This window comes from Lepidochelys kempii, chromosome 2 (genome assembly GCF_965140265.1).
Source record: "Lepidochelys kempii isolate rLepKem1 chromosome 2, rLepKem1.hap2, whole genome shotgun sequence".
NCBI lineage: Eukaryota > Metazoa > Chordata > Testudines > Cheloniidae > Lepidochelys > Lepidochelys kempii.
In genome coordinates, this window is record NC_133257.1 from 127,161,167 (window position 1) to 127,183,338 (window position 22,172).

The 22,172-nt window shown below is 37.7% G+C and overlaps 1 protein-coding gene across 1 annotated transcript in view; it reads left to right on the plus strand.

The window, feature by feature from the left end:
* CDH9 (cadherin 9) overlaps positions 1 to 22,172 on the plus strand; it is a 95,280-nt gene that overhangs the window by 47,669 nt on the left and 25,439 nt on the right. Inside the window, exons 3-4 of the mRNA XM_073329465.1 lie at positions 17,194 to 17,313; positions 18,617 to 18,784. Coding sequence (XP_073185566.1) covers positions 17,194 to 17,313; positions 18,617 to 18,784 — 288 coding nt within the window. The remainder of the gene's footprint in view (positions 1 to 17,193; positions 17,314 to 18,616; positions 18,785 to 22,172) is intronic.

Below are 22,172 nucleotides of genomic sequence, written 5' to 3' on the forward strand. Positions count from 1 at the left end.
ACCATTCCTCACACGTTCTTGTCAACTGCTGGAAATGGCCCACTTTGATTATCACTACAAAAGGTCCCCCCCATCGCTTCCCCCGCTCTCCTGCTGGTAATAGCTCACCTTACCTGATCACTCTTGTTACAGTGTGTATGATAACACCCATTGTTTCATGTTCTCTATGTATATAAATCTCCCCACTGTATTTTCCACTGCATGCATCCGATGAAGGGAGCTGTAGCGCATGAAAGCTTATGCTCAAATCAATTTGTTAGTCTCTAAGGTGCCACAAGTACTCCTTTTCTTTTCACCAACTATCAAGGAACACTCAAGTAAGACAGAGATCAGTTAGGGGTGCCAATATTACTAAGGTAACTCTGCATCAGATAGTAAAGAGGAGAATAGAAAATATAGCTGATATGGAGGAGGAACAACATGAGATCATCGCAGAGGTACATTTTATAAATGAGTAAGTTAGTCAATAACACAAACTCAAAAAGCAATTTCTCATTGAAATCAACCTCTATACTGAAGGACTGGAGGGCAATACGTGTTGTAACTATATTTGGATGGAGTATAGGAATTACAGACCAGTGAGTCTTCCTCAAGTACAATGTAAATGCATTCAAATAAGAATTTAAACGAGTTATAAAACACCTAGTCTAACATGATGCAATAGGGACAAGCTAGCCAGTTTCGGTAAAGGCAAATCAAAACAAAATGCTTGGATACATAAGTAATGGGACAGCAAATGAAAACTGAAGCTCTGAAAAATTTATTATAATCACACTATAAATCAATGGTTGTCAAAACAATGAACATTAATTTTTGGCCCCAAGGAAGTCAAAGGGAGTTTTTCCCTTGATTTCAATAGGGCCATGATTTCATTCCTGGAATATTCTGTTCTGATCAACAAGTCTCAGTAGAGACTACTGCAGACAAAGAAGAATTCAGAGATGGGTGATGAAAATGGTCAGAGACTTGGAGATACTTCTACATGTAGAGAAACGGAAAAGATTGTATCTCCAATGGGAACAGGACTTCACACTAGGACTGTTCAGTTTATATAGTAGATACTGAATTATATGAAATAATGAATGACTTAGAGGAGACAAATTGAGTGATGCTATTTAACCGCTCATATAATACAAAAGCAAAGGGAAACAAACTGAAAGAAAGAAGCTTGAAGGACAAGAGGAATATATATTTATTTGAACATATTATAATTAAACTGTGGAATCCACTGGGAACCAGTGGCTTATAGGTGGTTGAAAGAAACTTCCCCTAAGGACATGTATTCCGTATTTGTCCATTATGGAGATTTTTGCACCTTACTCTGAACCACTGACTATTGGCTGCTGTCAGAGATAGTACACTAGACTGTAAGGAACAATTGCCTGGTCTCATATGGCAATTCCAATATTCCAAAGGACACAAAGGACTGATGATGTCCTTCTTAGGATGAAGTATTCAGCTTCTACATAGAAGGAGGTGATTATTCTTTGCACCACATTGGAACGTGGAAATATTACAAGAAAAGTATTCTGTGAAGCATCCAAAGATTTTAAAAAACCTGTAGTACCTTCCAACCTGCATAATCAAAGGTTTATTAAGTACACATTGGAAACTGAAAATAAACTCAGCAACATCATTTCAACTGAGGCTTTTCAAGACAATCTATAAAGGAAAAGGTAAAATGTATGTTATACTGGTGTATATATTTATATCTAGTCTATTATCTTCTTACCTTTCACAATCACAGATAAAAGTTATGTTTATCAAAGGAAAGGCAAGCATGAAAGTGACTTTTCTGAAGTTTTAAAAGAAAGTGTTACATCTGAAGGAAGTTGTGAAAAGACAAGTTAGTAGTAGAAGCAGTAAAGTGGTTGGAAACAAATTGGTCTTGAACTAGGTCAATATTACACACTTCTCTACCTGTCCTCTTAATGTCAGCAAGAAAGGCTTCTAGTCTTCGTCATTCACCAATCTCTAATATACAGTTGGTAAACATCCTTCAGAATATATTTTTTAATCCTCAAATTGACTTCATGTTCACAATAAGAATAGGTGTAATATAAAGTCAAACCACGTTCATTTATCTGTCAACTCCATTAGTGTCAGTCAGATTTAACAGAGGCAACTGAGGGCTGTGTGCTCTCTCTCGTTACATGCACTTGCTACAGCCACACCCACACTCAGATAAACAGGAGGAATGATTGTTTTAAAAATAGTATTATCACTTTTCACCATGTGCATAATCTCCCTCAAAAGACAGACTTTGTGTCTACACGACAGAGCTTTTAGCAACATGGCTGTGCTGCTACAGCTGTGCCACTAAAAGGCGCATGGTATAGCCGCTGTTTGTTGGCAGGAGAGAGCTCTCCTGAATGACAAAAGTTTTGTCTTTCACATGCCAGTGTAGACAAAGCCTAAGTACCATGCTCCCTAATGGCTTTCAATGAGACTACACTGAAATGTTTGCTTTAGAGTATTCCCATCACCTTTCTTCTGCGTTGTGTCATCATAGCTACTGATAACTCAGGGGACATTGGTTATTCCACCTCTGAAACTCTTACAGGAAAAGCTGTGGTGACATATGATAAACCTCATGTTTTCTATTTCTGAGTTTGCTTAAAAGTCAATAAGAATTAATTTAAAGATTTGTGTAAAATTCCATCAAGGAATATTTACATTTTTATGCTACATAGAACACTTTTTCCCCAGTCTCAGGTGCAAGAGGGCAAGGAATAAGGTTGAGCCTCATGGCCTTGTTATGCTCTACAAAACCCATTTCTATTAGATTAAGAATCTGGGAGTGTTAGCTGACAAAATATGCTCTGGTTAAGTGTGTGTGTGGGGGGGGGGGGGGGAGTGTGCCTAGCTTTGAGTTAGCATGAAAAGAAAAGCAACCAGAATGCAGAGAAAAAATGACTTTTTCATACAGTGATATACCACATTCTGTGGTCAGATATAGCCTTTGCACTCCAAACTCTCACACTGCATAGTATAGATATTGTAGACAGAATATTTTGTACAATACTATGACACGTTTTGTGAGAATTAGGTTTCAGTTGGTATTTGCAACTTCAAATGAGTTTCAAATCCACTATATAGTGTCAAAACCTGTAGTTTCCTCAATTGTATGTATGTAATATTGTATATGTATATTTACATTTTTATATTTACATTTTTCCTGTTTTTTTAAAAATTGAGGATTCTTTAGTATTCATTATACAAATCTTTCTTAGAGAGAAATTTTGACATTTTCACAGAAAAATATTTGAAGCAAAATGGCAGTTCTGTGCTCAATTTTTTTAAAAAAAATATCAAGGTAAGAAAGCAAAATATTTCCATTTTCAAATGTGCAAAACAAGTTAAATGTGTTTTTTTCCCAGGGATCGGAGTACTTTTTTAGTATTGATACAGCTCTTTCTACACAGTAACTTAATACTTCATGTTCATCAGTAATTTATATGGGACTCATTGCTAATATTGTGTACTAAATTTGATGAAGAATATTCTTAGTTGGGGAAATCTCCATTTTTCAGGTTATGTTTTTTCATTTTACTGGGAAAAATCCACTGAGGCCTTGTTATTCACTTCTCTAGTCCCATTTGTATTCTCAAATTATACTTATTTCTTCCTGAATTATAATTATTTTAAATAATGTATACAGTGACATATACAATGTGAATAGCACTTTACTGACAAAATGACATCTCTGCCATAAGGAGTTTATAGCCTCGGGCTTTGATCCTGTAGGTTCTGTGCAGACAGACTCTTTTGCATTGAATTCAGTGGGATTTTGTGCAGGCATAAAGATCCTCCTGCATGGATTTGATTGTAAGGCCAAGGATTTATTCTTTGTACAGATTGTATGTCCACTTATGCCTACCTTTTTTTCCTACTGAAACGCCAAAAGGGCTTTTGAGCTACAATAATTAGATGCATTAAATGATATAAAAATGGAGGATTTGGGGACATTAGGAGATAGATCATGGCAAACATGGGAAAACCCACGAGAAGGTAGATTTACAAAAAATTCCAAATTATCACACTCCAAGGAACTACTGACACAGGGAAGGACCTGAGGTCATAGCTCTCAAATTATATAACACATACATTCACATACATATCACATAACTGTCTGGACATATATGGATAGCTTGGGAAGGCAGAGAAGCACTGGTCGAGCGCTGACTATGCATTTTTCACATACAGGAACGTTTGCAGGTTTGGGGGGTAAAGACTTAGCACTTTTCTTCACTAATGTGGTAAATTGACCTAAGTTACGCTACTCCAGCTACGTGAATAATGTAGCTGGAGTTGATGTAGCTTAGGTTGACTTACCCCGGAGTCTTCACTGCGCTCCATTGACAGGATACGCTCTCTGGTTAACTTCTTTACTCTTCTAAGAGAGTTGGAGTACTGGGGTTGACCAGCGAGCGCTCTACTGTTGATTTAGTGGGTCTTCACTCGACCTGCTAAATCGATGCCTGCTGCATCTATTGCAGAAGCGTTGATCTCCCCATGGTGAAGACAAGTCCTTATACAATACATGCTTCTTCACCCCTTTCTTGCACTTATCCCTTTGCCTTGTATTTACATGACCAAAAGGAAACTGGAGCATTTAGCTTAAAGTGATTAATTTATATTGATTTTGTTTGATTTTTATGTACATCTTAGATATTTATTTAATATATTTGCTATTTTCTTTGATTAATCTTTTCCACCATTGTGCAAGAGACACTCCCTCTCCTGCCAGTGACCCTCCATTTTAGTAAAGATCTCGGTGTAAGATTTGGATTGAGACCAAGTGGCAGAAGAAGTTACAGTATGTTCAAATCTGACCTTTACTTCCAACTAGACAGACAGACAGATAGGAGCTTTAGAAAGTGAAAAAATGGCAATTGCTTTATTTTCTGTCTGAAAACTGATTTTCCTTGAGGGTGAAATTGACCAAAAATGACCCAAGTATTTCTTTTTCCTATCTGGTACCAAAAAGTATTGGTAATAATTTTACCAGTTTCTTTGGGGGTATGATTATTTTTGCCTAGCTCTACTTCTAAAAAGTCTCTCTCTCTCTCTCTCTCTCTAAAATAATATATTTCATTTCTGCAGCATGTTTCCTCTTGTAAAGCTTTACTAATTTTATATAAACATGAATCTTTTCACCCAGCATTGGATTGTAATAATCTCCAATATAGAACGACAGCAACCATATGGAAAACTAGTACAGCAGAGGAGAGGGGATGGAACTTAGCTAGTAATATTGGAGTAAACCCTCATCTCCCAAAAAATAATATGGGAACTTTAATGTGCACACAAGTAGAGGACCTTAGTTTTTATAATGTCTTATTTGAAAGAAGACAGTGCACAGTCCATTCTATATCCCTCAGAAAGATAAAGTGCTAAATCGACACTCCTGAGATTCAAATCACTAGTGCTAACTAATCCAAGTAATTCAGACCTGAAACTCAGAATCTCTAAGCCATCCTTCTGTAGGAGGGGACGCTAACAGCTTATCAGGTGAGGGGGCACAGGAGTTGAAGTATGGTAACTAATAACCAGGTGTCATTCCCATAAAGTAGGGTAGATTTCAAAGAAGTGCCCAGGGAGTTAGGTGCTCATTGGCACTTCCCAGCTGATATTCGTGAGAGGCACTTAGTTATATCACTTTGCCCCATGATGAAAACTTTCCCCTAATAACTTATTCCATGGAACCAGAAGGATGAGAGAAAAACATAACTTTGTAACCCTTCCTTTCCAGTGTGTTTAAATGGCATTTGCGATCTGTTCCAAAGGTCAGGGCACTAGTTTAGAATTTGGGAGACTGGAGTTCAAGTTCCAGCTTCACTACGGAGGGCCCTGTGTAAACTTGGGCAAGTTACTTACCCTCTCTGTGCCTCAACTTCCTATTAGTAAAACAGGAATGATAGAACTTACCTAACTCACAGCAGGGTAGTGAGGATTAATGCATTACACACTGTGAGGTCCTCACGTACAAAGATAGATTCAATCCTAGCAAGTGTACAAATTTCCAACCATGACTGATAGCAAATGTGTGGTTTCCCTCTTTATCTCCCTCATATAATATATTGTAATACCATTTGTGTGAATATCTTATTGGGTCATTTTATTTCCCATTATTTCTGCCTAGAAAAGAGAAAGTGTTTCTGCAGCTGACTGGCTCAGATCTTTATATTCATGTTGAAAGTGCTTTTATCATACTTATGCTCAGAAATTGTTTGATGTATCAATTTTCCTCAGTTTTACTTGAGTACTTGTTCAAATATAAAACTCTAACCTCTGGACAAAAATATGATTGGCTTGAAGTCAACACATCAGCATTTTTTGCTCACATCTAATGCTGACACTGCACGGGGATACTAGAGAATACATTCTGCACTGTTAGCAATGCCATCCTTTGGATAAGATGTTAAATCAAGGTTCCTTCTCTCCCTTTCTGATTGATGCACAGGTAAAAATCCCATAGGTACTCTGAAAACAGATTCATTGTTCTGGCCAGTATTTTCTCTCGCACTATAGACATGTTTTAAGGCCAAGACTGTGACCTGTTGTTAGCATCACAAACACATTTTCCTTACATAATATCTGAACTACAACTAGCTAACCCATTGCTTCACAAGGTATTTCAAATAATGGCTCCAATTAAGCTTGTTCATGGGAAGATATATGCCAGAGGGGTGAGTGTAAGGAGCAACTTACCTACCCCCAATGCAATGTAACCATGCAGGGAACAGCCTTTACTGGGCTGCAGATGCTGGAGATTGCAATGGTTGGGATTAGTTACCGCTGCCTGCAGTGCTAATCACTTATGTCTGAGAGAGACATATGTGAGTCATATCCCATCCAACAACAAAACAGGACCATTCAAGAAATACCTTTGCAACAGGATAGAAAAACACCATGCTGTCTAGGGGCACTTGGAAATATTATACCGATAACAAGTGTCAGAGCAGCAGCCGTGTTAGTCTGTATCCGCAAAAAGAAAAGGACGACTAGTGGCACTTTAGAGACTAATAATAATAAATTTGTTAGTCTCTAAGGTGCCACAAGTACTCCTTTTCTTTTTACACCGATAACAAAATGTCTCCCTCTGTGCTGTATTGGACTACAGAGTCCTCCCCTTTCCCAGCGCTCCACACCACAAAAATTCATAATTTAGTCTTTGCGGACAGAAAAACACTTTATGAAACTAAATTCTAACCTGCCTCAGAGTTTACTTTGGAAACATTCCTTTCTGCATTTTGGCTCAGCAGCAGTTGTTAGTAGGTTTCTGGCACAAACTGGAATTGACTAGTCCAATTTTAAATATATCTGAATACAAAAACTATTTCCAAAAAAAGATAAAAACACATCTATATTATGTATACACACACACACACACGTGTATATATTAATTATATTATATTTCACATTTTATTCTCCATCCTTCAAAGCCTGGGGCAAATCCTGCAGTCCTTACTTAAGCAAAACTTTCACTGGAGTCAAATGGAAACTAACCCTTTTGAAAAATAATGCCACTAATTTTGGGTGCATGAGTATGAATTTCAGTGGCTAACGTTAGGTATCCAAGTTTGAAAATGTCAGGCCTATTATCTAACAGCATGTTAAAATGAAGCATATCAAATGTGTCCATTTTGTAAGCAGAATACAAAGGCAATCTCCTTCCACCAGACGTCCCCTACAATTAGATTATTTCCAAAGTGTGCAAATAAGATCTGTTTTTTAGTGCGGCGCAAAACAATATGCTGCAACTTATTTTAATACAATGTAAATTAACATAATGAAGCATCACACAGAACACAGCATAGACAAAGATGCTTTGAACACAATTTTCAGTGTTCAGTGACGATAAAGGACACATCAAATAGACTAATCACAGCATAGGAACAAAGAGCCAAGATTCTGACATCTTCACTTAAGTTGCGTAGAACCTTTTTTTCAATATATTTTTTTCAGTCCCATTGATTGCGACTCGGAGATTAAGGTGCTCTGTGGTTTCAGTGATGGTGTCAGAATCTGGCATCAGCTTTGCTGCAGCACAACCATGCTGACCTAAGCATCAGAAAGGAACCTCTCTCCCCTTAGTTCATCTTGGTCTTTTTCCTAATGCAGACATTAAAATGGCTTTGAAAGTAAGGGGAAAAATATAAAAGTCTGTACATTACTAGGTTTGCTGTTGCTAGATTAGCATGTTTTCATTTTAAAAACAATTTTAGTTTAGCACACAGTTTAATTTTTTTTAATATAATCGTTTTCCACAATGAAGCGCGCAGAGACAAAACTAATAATAGGAGTAAATGTACTAAATAAATTGTAGGAACACAGCAACATTATTATTGCACGAGCATGCGTCTGTGGTCTGTTAGTGATGGTGATTCAGCATGCATTCCATATGACAGTGAAATTTCCCCCTTGTCTATAGTTTGATGCACTGTCTTCACAGAATCAGAGACAGAAAGGTAAAAAAGGGCTGATGTGGGTCATCTGGTCTGACCCCCCAGCTTATTCAAAGGAGTACTTTCTATATTATTCCCAATAATGTTTTATCTATCCCGTTCCTGAGTATCTGCCGTAAGAGTGCTTCCACCATTTCTTTTGGCAGTTCATTCAAGGGGTCTGTAGCTTTCACACTTCACAGGGCAGACACAGGGGTGCTGGGCTTCTGAAACTGCCCATAAAATCTGTAGGAAATTCAAGCACTCAGTACTAAATCCAAGCAAAACTTTCTGCCCAAAACATTCCCGCCCCAAAAAAGCAGATTTGAGTCATCTGAAACATTTAGCAAAATCGAGTCACTTTTGCTGAATTTTACAATCAAAAAATGTCCTAGTAAAAAAAAAATAAAAATCTAAATGTTTTGTTTTGACACTTTCAAAATGAAACATTTAATTTTCTGACTCAAAGTGACTTTTCATTCCAAAATATACTGCAAATCTATCTTAAAAATAAAAATTGAACATTTTGGTTTGGGTCAAACACAACATTTCCCCCCCCCAATTTTGGGGTCAACACAAAAGGACTTTTTTTTTTTGAAAGGCCCACAAGCCGAAAAATGCAATCTCTACTCAAAACGTCTCAGGATTTCGCCCAAGAACCACTTGTTTGCACATCTTAATATCCTCATCTCTTACAGCTCTGAATAAATTATATTCCTTCATTTATATTGTTTACACTCTATAATCATGTTCCCCTTGAGCTCTCTTTTTGAGACTATGCGTCAAATTCATCCCAAATCCGCTGATATTTATGTAGTCACATCAGGAATGAATCTGATCCTATATAATTAGTGTCTGCAATCTCCTCCTTGTATCTGCTTTGTTGGCATAAATTTTATTTTCTTTAGTTTTTCTATACTGTTATAATATGGGACTGAAATTGCTCACATTATATAATAGCACTACAAGACCAAAATTCCAACTGAGGCTGCATCAAGACTATCTAGAACAGCATTATTACTAGAGCTGATGAAAAATTTTTCAATAGAAATTTTTTTCTGTCAGAAAATGCTGATTCATTGAAATCAAAACATTCTGTGGGAACATGTTGATTTTGATGAAACTTCATTTAAAACAAATTGTTCTGATAAGGTCTAAATGTTCTATTCTGTTTCTGCTTAGAGCTTATAAAAACTTATTGGAACAAAATATTTGAATTTTCATATTGAAAAAACTTTTTGTTTCAAAATTTATTTTAGATGATATTATATTATATAACTGAAAATTAAAAAGTCAAAAACCTAACAAAACATTTTGATTTCCTCAAAACTTAGTATTTAAATTAACCCAAAACAAACGCACACAAAATCAAAAATTTCATTTTGCAAAAAAATTAAAAATTCTTTGATTTGTTCCAATTCAGAATTAACACAAATTTCAAAATTGTGGAATTTCCATCAAAATGGAAATTCCTGTTCCCATACAGCTCTGATTGTGACATTGCTGGCTTTCATATGCTCTCTCTGTCTATGAATCCAAGACTAGTAGTGTCTTTTTCCACCACAATGGCAATCTCCAAGCTCATATTGAGTTTTCTATGTGACCTCATATCAAAATATTTCTCAAATCACTTTTCAGCCAGCTGTCTCTATTAACCTCCTATCTATATTATAAAAGATGCTTTGAGATTAAGAACAAGTGTGATCAAGCCCTTTGGGAATAAGAATATTGCTCTTTGTACAATAGTTGTGTGTGTATTAAAACATTTAAAATACCTGTCACCCACATCTAATCAGTTTTGTCAGAATACCTGCCAACTTGTTGTTCATTGAAGCGTTTATGGATGCATGCATGCAAATGCAGTCCATAAAATATCACTGTTGCCAGTAATTCACAGATTTTCAAGACCTTCCCATCACAAGGCTGCCCCAATGAGAACTACTTCACTCAGCCCCATGGCAAATTTTAAATAGTGCATGACAAATAGTGCAATGCACTGGAGGAGCAAATCAGAAGGTTTATTGTCTCATAACACCAATGTAATAATCCAAACCTCTTTAATATAGCCAATTGGGTGAGGGCAGAGGAGCACAGGAAGTGAGTCTTTATAGTTCAAGCACAGGACTGGGAAACCAGGAACTCCTGAGCTCATGGATGACATTTTCAACAGAGCCTAAATGATGTAAAAGACTAAGTCCTATTTTCAAAGTGACTAAGGCACTAAGAGCACAAGTCTCACAGACTTTCAATGAGACTTACTGTATGTCTACATAGGAGCTGTAGGTGTAATTTCCAACTTGGATAGACAGACCAGTGCTAGCTTTAACCAAGCAAGTGTACTAAAAATAGCAGTGTTGCCCATTTGAAATGCTAGGTATGTATTCAGGGCAGCTATCCTGTCCCTGCTGCCCATGTAGACATGGCTACACTGCAATTTTTAGCATGCTATCTTGATTGGAGCTAGCTCTGGTATGTCTACCCAAGCTAGAAATTACACTTCCAGCTCTAGTCTAGACATACTTTTAGACTATGTCTACAGTATGAGTTGTGTTGTGATTCCCAGCTCTTGTACATACCCTTTCATTAACCCAATTGCAGTTAGAACGAGTATGAGTACATGAGCTGGCCATCACATTCCTGCCTTATAGTGCACACATAGCATTAGACTCCTAAGTGCAAAAGTGACTGTTAAAAATTACATTTAGGCACTTTTGAAAAATTTTACTGAGCTCTTGATTCTGACACTGATTCACTATGTGCCCTTTGGTAAGTCAGTTAGACCAACATTTTCAATTGTTAATACCTAAACAAGATTTTCATTATTTATAATATGGTAGTGCCTACAGGCCACAACCAAGACTGGGTCCCTATTGTGCTAGATACTGTAGAAACACAAAGGGAGAGATGTCTTTGCCTCAAAAAGCTTATAGCCTAAATAAACAAGACTGATGAATGGTGGGGTGGGAAACAGAGATGAAATAATGTGTTCAAGCCCATTCAGCAGTTTTATGGCATGTCCCATAATCAATAGGTGGCTTGATTTGCTTATGTGTTGAGCACCCCCATCTCCTCGTGGAAGATTATATATGTGGACCATCAGCAGGACTGAACCCAAAGTTTGTGAAGACTTTTGATGATAAAATGCCTAAATCTAATAATAGAGTAAGTTCTTTCAGTGATTGCTTACTTAAAAATTGATTGCAATCATCTAGGCTCAATAGTAGCTAACTATTTTGTTGTTTTAAAAAAAAACAAACCTTAATGTGACTGGTCTAATTTCACAATGCATATGACCAGGATAACCCTGGAATTTGCTGCATTGCCTTCTGCTTCATACTTTGGATTTCTCTTTCAAATTACAGCTCTTTATTATCTTTTCCACAAAATCCACAGTATCTAACTACTACAGCAGCAAAATGCTTTCATGAATCACGCATTAATGTAAATTTTAGTTAACAATAATATCTTTATTTACAGCAGTCACATAGAAAATGATTATTTGCCACAGTTATATTAATGTTTACAGAACCAGGCTTTATCAACACACAAACACGAGTTTTCTCAGCTGACAAAAATGTCCTCACATCAAACAAATGTAAGGTCAGTCTGGTGTCCTAATAATAGTGCACCATATTTTCACTGTCATGTTAGAGATTCAGGGCTGATTTCTGATTACAGTGTGTCATGTCCTGGGTTGCTAAAGGCTGGGGGCACTGCAGAGATCATTATTTATTCTTATTATAGTAGAATCTAGAGGCTACAATTAAGATTGAGGCCCTATTGTACTAGCTGCTTTTCAAACACATAGAAGGAGTCAACAATCTATCGGTCTTCATAGTCTAAATAGAGGAATAAGACAAAGGATTAGAGGAGCAACAGGCATAGAGAGGAAAACTGTCTTTCCCAAGGTCACTCAGCAGGTCTGTGATAGAATCAGGAGTAGAACACAGTCCCAGCCTAGGGCACTATCCACTGGACTATGCTGCTTTCCTTCTCAGAGACTAAGCATCCAAGCTCTGGGATGGCAGGGGTTTTCTGCATCCCATTTCTCTCAATAGTGACCCTTTTAGTTGATGTAAGTAAAGGAACTATGGGTCACCAAAAAGCTTCCATAAAGTCTTTGTTGGCCAAATGAACTGGACAAAATGGGGAGCTTTGAAGATGAGGAGAAGCAACTGTGCAAAAAAGAAACATCCTCAGGGCTCTGCCAGAGACACACACAAAAAAAAAAACTGACGTGTTGTGGGATTGTCTAGATATTACACAGCTATGATTGCTGCTGTTGGCTTCAGCATTTTCTTGAAAACTATAATTTCACCTAAAAACTTAGTTGAAATTAGATTTGGATATTCTCCCTTTTATTAATCTGAATTGTTACTGATAAGGAGCCATATGGTGGCATTTAGGCACTTTCCCACATTAAGGGCTTACACACAACTGCATCTCAGCAAGAACAATCAAGAAGGAACAATTCCTTTCCAAGTTCCCCAGTGCACAAGGTGTAGCCTGCTCCCCCACTGCATCAGGTCCATTCTTTGGGCTGGCATTTTGGGAAGAAGGGGGTTATAATTAGAACTGTTTTTTTGTTTGTTTGTTTGTTTGCTGGCATTTCCAAAAACATTGAAAGAAATTGTTTTGGGCAGACCCAAAGGGAAACTTTTCGGCAAACCGAAAAGTACAAAAAATAATGTTGTGACAAATGAAACACTGTGTTTGATCCAAAATGCTTCATTTGTATTTTGATCTTTTAAGGATTTAATTTAAAAAAATAAAAAGGAAATTTTCAACGTGAAAATTCATTTCAAATTGAAAAAAAGGAAACATGTTCTTTAGAACATGTCAAAATGAAACATTTTGATTTTTTCTTACAAAACAAGACCTTTAATTTAGTTTTTGTTTTGTTTTACTATTCTATTGAAACAATTTGGACAAAAAATGTTTTGTCCAACATTTTATCCAGTCAGTCTCATCCTCTTGGCTCCTTTTGAGACTATCTGCAGCCTCAAGGATATACAAAGGATATAGTTGCTATACTTCATGCCCCACTGTTGCAGATTTTGGCAACAGACCTGGAGTATCCCTATCGGCTCCGCCACCACACACCTCACTGCTGCCAGCACAGAGGTGCAGCCAGAGTAAAGATGACATATGCAAGAAACCCAGCCTTGTGCTGATTGCCAGTTGCTATTTCAGTCCATGGAGACCATTGGCAGCGAGTGTAACTTAGAGCAGCATCTCCTCTGCTTGTAAATATTTACAGCACATTGAAAAAAAAATGAAAAAGAAACACTCAGATAGTTATAGTTCATTTTTTATGAAAGACCCATCATTTTATATTGTCTCTCTTTAATTACTGAAAAAGTCCCAAATGCCATGCTTTAATCTGACTACTTTCCTTCTCTGATTGTCTCATCATTGGTATGGTATGGTTATGCTAGAAGTGCTTCCTTAGGCTGTACCTATTGGGAGGACAGGGATGAGGAGCCAGTCTCCAGAAAGGATAAACACGTGTGGACATGTACGCATACCAACATTTCAAACTACATCACTCTGTCTTTTCCAGCTCTTTGTTCCCTCTATAATGTTTTTTCAAATTTGCCAGCAGGGCATCAGAGGCATAATTACCACCAAACAAAAACTAAAGTTATTGTACTGAAAGTTGTTGTACTCCAAAGTACTGAACAGCAGGATGGCAAGGGTTAGCAGTGTTATTCAGTTTTAGCCATTCTTTCTCAGTTAGACTTTATGGAATTATTTTATTATTGTAAATGCATTATATTTAGTGGCAAGAGCATTTACTCCACACAGTATTTCAGACAGATTAAATATACAGCAGCTTAGTCATATTACATCTGTCTATGCGGTAAGATTGCCTTATGGTCCTTCAGTACAAGTCCTAGTAATGCAATTGAGGAGAGCATTTCATTTCAACATACAAAAGAAAGCTTTGGGGAGAAAAAAAGAAAAATGAAAACATCTCATATATGCTAGAAAGGACAAGAATGATATCATCCCTACATTTACAAAATACATGTATTTATGAAATACTGCCTCCATAGTGGTGGGAGATTTATGCTAATAGAATGAATTATAGGTTTTGTGGGGGAAAGAGGGTTGCTTTTGTGAGAGGAGGTAGGGTTGTACTGTGCAACAGTTACTTATGTTTTGCATGTGGCTCCTGATTAAAGCTGACCCAAAAAAGGGGAATCCCTTTTTGCCACATAATGTGCAGTTTTGAATAAAAGAAATGTCCCAAACTGGGACAAAATGTCAAAAATACAATATTTTTTCACAAGAAAGGTTTTTGCAGGAGTGCGTGGGTGAAATTCTGTGGCCTGCGTTGTTCAGGAGGTCAGACTAGATGATCATAACGGTCCCTTCTGACCTTAGTATCTATGAATCTATGAATCTATTCTGTTTTAGGAATTCGGGGTGCGGGTGGGGAAGCTTTCTGACTGCTGTAGAGGCCATTCAGCCTTCTATTCTGGAATACTGTAACTCACTTTTCCTGATTAGACAATTAGTTCACTAGAAAGCAGCAGCTGATACATTGTGTAGTGGCCAGTTTGCACAATGGTACAAATCAAAGAAAGCATATTTCACCAGTATTTCACAAACTGCACTAGAACCCCGTTCTGTGTCACATCCAATTAAAGTTCTGATACTGGTCTACCCAGCTCTGACTAGAATAGGTTACAGTTCCTTCTGCAACTTCCCCCTGTTTGGGTCTGACTGTCCCAATGATTGAGAGAGCAAAAATAAACTCAAAAGAAATATAAGGTAGAGGTTTCTCAACACAAGCCAGACCTCACCTGTGGATCACTTTCCCTAAGAAAATCATCTTCAAGCTATACTCCAAGGTTCACCTTTTCACCAAAGCATTCCCCAAATACCCACATTTGATGAACAAGGTAAATATATGTTTAAAGTTTCGGACTACAATTTAACACAAAGTACACCAGAGAGTTATTCATCCTCCTCAATAGGTTTTTGTTTTCTGCAGTTCTTATTTAACTCCTAGACACCACTGTAGCAAGCATATAGGGATGCAGATCAGTTGCTGGTTGGGAATGTGTTCTGTACACACAGCCTGAACTGAGATCTGGATCTTACCTCGTAACTGGGACAGGAGGAGGTGGGTGGGGGTAAAGCACCAAACTTCCTTCAACAAAGGGCCATATTAGCCCCTGTGGTGGCAGAGGCCTAATTTTACTTTTTCAACTCAGCATCTGATGAGACCAGTTATGTTCTACATATGTCTGTGAAAGAATCTTGTTCACCTTGTGAATTACTTAATCCACAGACTGGCTGGATGCTCTCATTATCTTCTGCCCTTTACTGACACAGTTATCCTTAAACACCCCCTACTTCTGCATTATCCTTACAGCTCTCATTGGTTTATAGATGACCTTTGACAGATTAAGCAGGTAAAGAGAAATCTAAAGAGCGTGGGGCAGAAATTCTCCTCAGAGTTTGACTGATTGTGACATAAAGCATTTTTATAATTTTACTACTTGTTTTTGTTGCAGAGGAAGAAATATTTCCTGTCTTCTACTATGCCACTCACAATGCCCTAACCAGTAGGTACTGTTGCCATATCACAATGGTAAACAGAGTTGCATCTAACAAGACCCAGTAGCAGTATCTGTCCTGCTGGCCTTGCCATATGGGAGTACCATAGAGTTCTGCTCTGTCATTCCCTTTGCTTAATGCATACGTGAAGCACTGAAAGGAATTATAGAACACCTGTGTTCCATCAATTCCAGATAATGTGGACAAACTTTTTCCTAGTGTCTAGTCAAGACTGGTGCTTTGCTGCAAGGGTAGCTGACTGAAGCTCAACCTAGATGAGATGGGGGGGAGAGGGGGGGCAACTATAGGAAATGACAGAGGTGATATCTCCCCTTCCATGGATGGATGGAGTATACCCACACCTTTTCTTATTCAGGATCTGGAGACCCTACAGGATATCCAGAAAGAAGATGTGGCCAAAAGGGTGTTTTTCTCCATCTGCATTTGGCAAGGAGTTAATGATTTACTTTATGATTCTGTACTGACTGCATTTATCCATTCATTTGTCCCTCCCCCTCGCCCCCAAACTTCCAAAAGGGTTACTGATCTGCTCAGAAACAACAGCTAGTGCCAAACATTTTTTCCCTTTTATAGCACTTATTAGTGCTTTGCACAGAAGTCATTTATACCTGTGTTTCACAGGATTTTAAATCTTAATCTGTGTCCAATTCAGTGTATTGGTTGTATAAAGCTATTTATGGCATGGGTCCTCTGCATTTCAGAGACCACCTCATCATTGTGGCCACCACTTGAGATTAGCTGACATGTTCCAGTTGAGAGCAGAGTGTTTTCAGAGGACAATCCTCAGATCTTGGATTTGCTGCCCCTTGATCAATAAACTCATGATGTGTTGGACTTTCAGATCATGCATCAAGGCCTATCTGTTTACCCAGACTTTTTTCTGAAAGATGCGTTTAAGGGAGGCTTATTTTGTTTTGTTTTTTAATTCTGAGAAAAATGTGTTGTTTTACATTTTATTTTAATTTTGCATGGAGAAGGAATTATTTTGTTAACACTGGATTAGTCTGATGTATTCTGTGCCGGTTTTGATTGTTCTATGCATCTGGTCATTATATAGATTTTATAAATAGAAGAAAAATATGTACATCAGCCTTATGATCTAAATTATCTCTTTTCATATGATAGATTCTTTGTTTTTGTTCCTATTTAGGAACTTCTGTTATTCAAGTGACAGCTACAGATGCGGATGATGCCAACTATGGAAACAGTGCCAAAGTAGTGTATAGCATCCTCCAGGGACAGCCATATTTCTCAGTGGACCCAGAGACAGGTCAGCAACCCTTTCTGTTTTACTTGTCATAATTACAGAAATACACACAGGGATAAAGATCCTTCTCACTCAAGTATTTATACCCAATTTTATAAAAATTCTAATTAAATTGTTCAAGTACTGTCTAATATTTGTCCCAAACTCAGAATGAACATGGACTATCTATCTGGTTTTAAGCAGAAGACCCCCTTGATTTCTGCTTGAAAACTGATGGCGTGATATGGCCCCATATTATTAAGGCAGTGAACCTACAGCACCATAAAATGTAAGTTTTATTTTCTTAAAGTAGTAGGAATAGGGAGGGTATTTTATACCTGTGTTTGGCACTGGTGAGACCACTACTGGAATACCGTGTCCAGTTCTGGGGTTCATGCTTCCATAAGATGTTGATACATTGGAGAGGGTTTAGAGAAGAGCCCTGCAAATGACTACAAGATTGGAAACATAACTTATAGTGAAAGACTCCAGGAGGTCAGTGTATTTAGCTTAACGGAGAGAAGGTTAAGGGTTGACTTGCTTACAGTCTATACTTATCTACTTGGGGTCAGAAATCTGATAATAGAGGGCTCTTCAATCTAGAAAACAAAGGTATAATAGGATCCAGTGGCTGGAAGTTGAAGCTAAACAAATTCAGACTGGAAATATGGCACAAAAATAATATTGAGGGTAATTAACTAACAGAACAATTTATCAAGAGTTGTAATGAGTTCTCCCTAAAAAAAATCTTTAACTCAAGATTAGATGTTTTTTTCTAAAAGTTATGTTCTAGTTCTGCCACAGCTAGTGGACCTGAAACAGGAATTAATTTATAGAAATCCAGTGACCTGTGTTATCCAGGAGGTCAAACCAGATGACCCCAGTGGTCCCTTCTGAAGTTAAAACCTATGAATCTACTGAAGTTTGAAATAGTGAATCCAGGATAACACAGAATTCTGCCCTGTTAATGAAAAAGTGGTATAATACAGAGACCACTCCAGGGTCAGAGCTAATAACCTTATCAAAATAATAGCCAGGGAAAATACCTGAAAAGCTCTCGTTAATGTGACAAACCTAACATTTTTTTTTCCTCATCAAAAGGATAATTACATGGATTTAGCACAGTCCAAACACTGAATCATTGCACTGCTATATTTCTCTCTTTTCTTGCAATCACATTAAATCGGTCATGGATTAAAAGCCTTATTTGAATACACCTTCAATTTTATTTGTTTGCCTGGGATTAACATCCGTACAATATATTTTACATTTTAAAACTCAGGGATTAAAGTGTTTTTTGTTTCTCCCCTCTTTTCTTTTATCCAAGGAATAATCAAAACTGCTTTACCAGACATGAGCAGAGAAAACAGGGAGCAGTACCAAGTGGTCATCCAGGCCAAGGACATGGGAGGACAGATGGGAGGATTATCAGGGACCACTACGGTGAACATCACACTGACTGATGTCAATGACAATCCGCCTCGATTCCCCCAGAGTATGGAGCCTTTAATAGTTCTGCTGTGTTTCAAAAAGCTTCTTTAAAATTGTTTAACCATCACCATCTGGGATACTTTTTCACATCTACAGCTGCACTGCTATGTCTGCTTATGCTGCAGCTTTGTCAAAGCACATGGGAGTCCACTTTAAAAATAAAAGACAAACAAACTTCTTTAGCAGAATAAACTTACTTCCCAAACCCTTAAAATAATTTCAACAGGAGCCAATAACCCATGGTAATTGCAATGTTATGTCTGAAACAATTTATCGTTACAGCAAATACATTGTAAAATACAAGTCAGCTTTTCAAAATAGCTCAGTATCCAACCCACTTGGGCACCTAAATGAGTGGTCTGGTTTTCCAATCCTCATAATGGGCATTATTGGATGGTTAAATTTTGTTGAAAATCTGGCCACTTCATTAGGTGCCAAAAATCTAGCCCTAGCTGCACGTGCTGAGTAATTTTGATAATCTGGCCCATATTTTACATGATTATATTTTTGAAAGAAAACCCTTTAGGCTGCAAAACTGACAACCAAGGAAAAGTGGGATGGTAGAGGGGATGTGCAATGTGATGTGGACCCTTTAATCCTAGACTGCTGGTTTAAATCTGATCCCAAACGGATTAGCAATCAAAAGTTGTTAAAAGCAGCACTTGATGACTGTTAGGTAAACTATATGAAAATAATTCAGAGTTTCAGTTCAGTATCTGCTAGGAAAATATCCACATTATTCAATTACTATTGCCTTTGGCTCTGATTGGGGTCCTTGCTTGCACTCTCATCAGACCCCCCAAAGACTGAACAAACATCAAGGCTGATTTAGAGACCACCTTTCTGGATTTATGGAAACCTGTAAGGCACTCAGATACCATGGTGATGAATACAGGAAAAATACCTTGTCGCCCAGTCCAGAATGCATTATTATGTTGTGAGTTTGCTAACCTAATGACCACCTTCACAGGGCAAGCTCAGGCCACTGATTTCTCAACAGAATGCTCCCATTTGACTTTAACAGGGAGTTCTGCTAAAAAATAAATCAATAGCATAATATGGTCCATGAGGTTTTATCAGATTGGAGATGTTGAACCCAAAGATGGGGTATAGTTCTTTGCACTGAATTACACGATTGGCCATGGAGTTGCAATCTAAAACTAAAGGCTATGTAATAGTAAATAGTTGTAATGTAACTTTGGCATCTGAAACCCTGGAGCCTTTGTTCCTGCTGGTAGTCTTCAAGGTTAGTAAAGGACCTGTCCAAAGTCTATTGAAATCAGTGCAAGCCTTTATGCTGACTTGAATGGGCTTTGGATCAGGCCCTTAATTAGAGTGAAAGTTACACCAGTGCAAAGGCCACATACAAGGCCCTATGCAGTGCACTGCTTAAACCTCACTGAAACACAGAAGGTGATATGGAAGGCCTTATCTGGGCTGGACACACTGAGATGATTGTAACATTGGTAATGACCAGTCCCCTTTCTTGCCTTGCTTCCCAGAATGCTGGTTTCCTGCTCCTCCTGCAAATCAAGAAATGAATGGAAAATCTACAGGTTTTCATTCCTCCTCACACAGTAATGAACTGGAGCATGTTTCCAAAGGATGCTGATTTTAAAAATCTGCTCCTCCTGTATCCAATTACCTCCCTTTCTTCCCTTTATGTGAGGCTATAGGATACGGGGAAACTAGGCCCAAAGGGGAGGAAGAAGTTGCATGTGAAAGAGACAGGAATGAACTCCAAAATACTGAAAAATAATTTGATTTATTTGAGAGGCCAGAAAGAAGGGAAATTGACAGACTCTCACGAGAAGCCACCATGGCTTGGACTAAGTATTTAAAGAAAGGTTTTTAAGAAGGTACAGTTGTCTGCACACAACTAGTAGACCTGAGCTATGCACAATATAAATGATAGGAAGGGCAAGAGCTTTACAAAATTGTACCATATGATCATGAAAAAATGGACACTTCAGGAACTGAATTATACCCTAAACCAAGTTGATTATCTTGTATGCTGACAATATGCAGGTCACTGACATCATCTCAATTACAGTGACAGCTTTCAGAATCAAACTCACCCAAAGGAGGTGTTCCCCTGATATTTCTGGACTTCTCATGTCAGAGAAAAATTGAAGTGTCATGACTAAGTTTGTGCCTCTAGGATTTCTGGCTCAATTGCCAGAATGAAAAGTTTAGATAAGCCTACAAATGGAAAAGGTCAGACTTTTGAAGGCTGGTTGTCATAAGATCTAACTTCTAAACAGTTTTCAGCCTGTTGTAAGAGAGTAACATGAATTTTGCAGCCTTACTGGTTTGCAGCCCACCGCTAATTTTTCAGTCATAGGGTTGACTTTCTAACAGCAAATACAATTCAGCATCATACTATATCACCCATTTTTTTCACAAATCTCTAAAGATAAGACATTTCCAGTGAGTCAGAGACTGTGATTTAGGTGCATGATACTGGGGATAGACACTCACTTAACCTTCTTTAGCCCACACAAGGATCTGTTATGATCAGTGTACTTGGGAAAACTCAGAAACTGCTCTCTCAGTGTGACACAAAATGGATGAGAGAGAAGAGAAAGGCCATGGATGCATCGTTAGAGGAGAACTAGTCATATCAAGTGATATAGGCCATACCTGCTATAGGCTGGTGTAGCTTGTACAGTCTGTCTGTTCATTAAACCACTTAAATAGGGATTGTATCTTCTTCAGGCACACTGCCTTCACCAAGGTTGTCTTGGTCAGGCAAGGCTTCACAACATATCCTATGGGGTTCCAGTTTCTAATTGTTACGAGTGGCATGTTGCTAGTAACTAAGTGAGCTGTGCAAACGACAGATAACAAATATTCAACAAATTGGCATGCAAAATGTCTGCAAACTTCTCACACCTTCTTGTTACTACTAAGTATTTGCCAACACCGTTTTAAGAATTATTTTAACGCCATATCTTGCTAATGGAAGTTCAAGTTATATTTCCTGATTGTGACTAGTCAAAAGACTCATGTGATTTTATTCCTGTTCTGCAGGAGCCTAACTTTACAGTTAGGTTTTTGGTACATATGCTGGGAAAAGATAAATTTAAAATTTACCTTCTGTACTAAGATGTGCAAGGTTAAAATTCCTTTGTCAATAGCATCCAGGCTAGTAAAACCTGATTCCACAAGCATTAACAGAAATCAGGCATGAAAACAAACGTGTCCAAAGTGAATTAATTCAAGAATCTGAACACATTTGTACAATTTCATACAGTTCAAGCAGTTAGCAGGAATATTACATATTACACATCTCAATTGCTTTTTGCGATATATCTGTATTATGTGTTTCCATGAAAAACTTACATCTCACATAAAACACACTTAAAACTGTTCGAGGCAATTTCAAAATA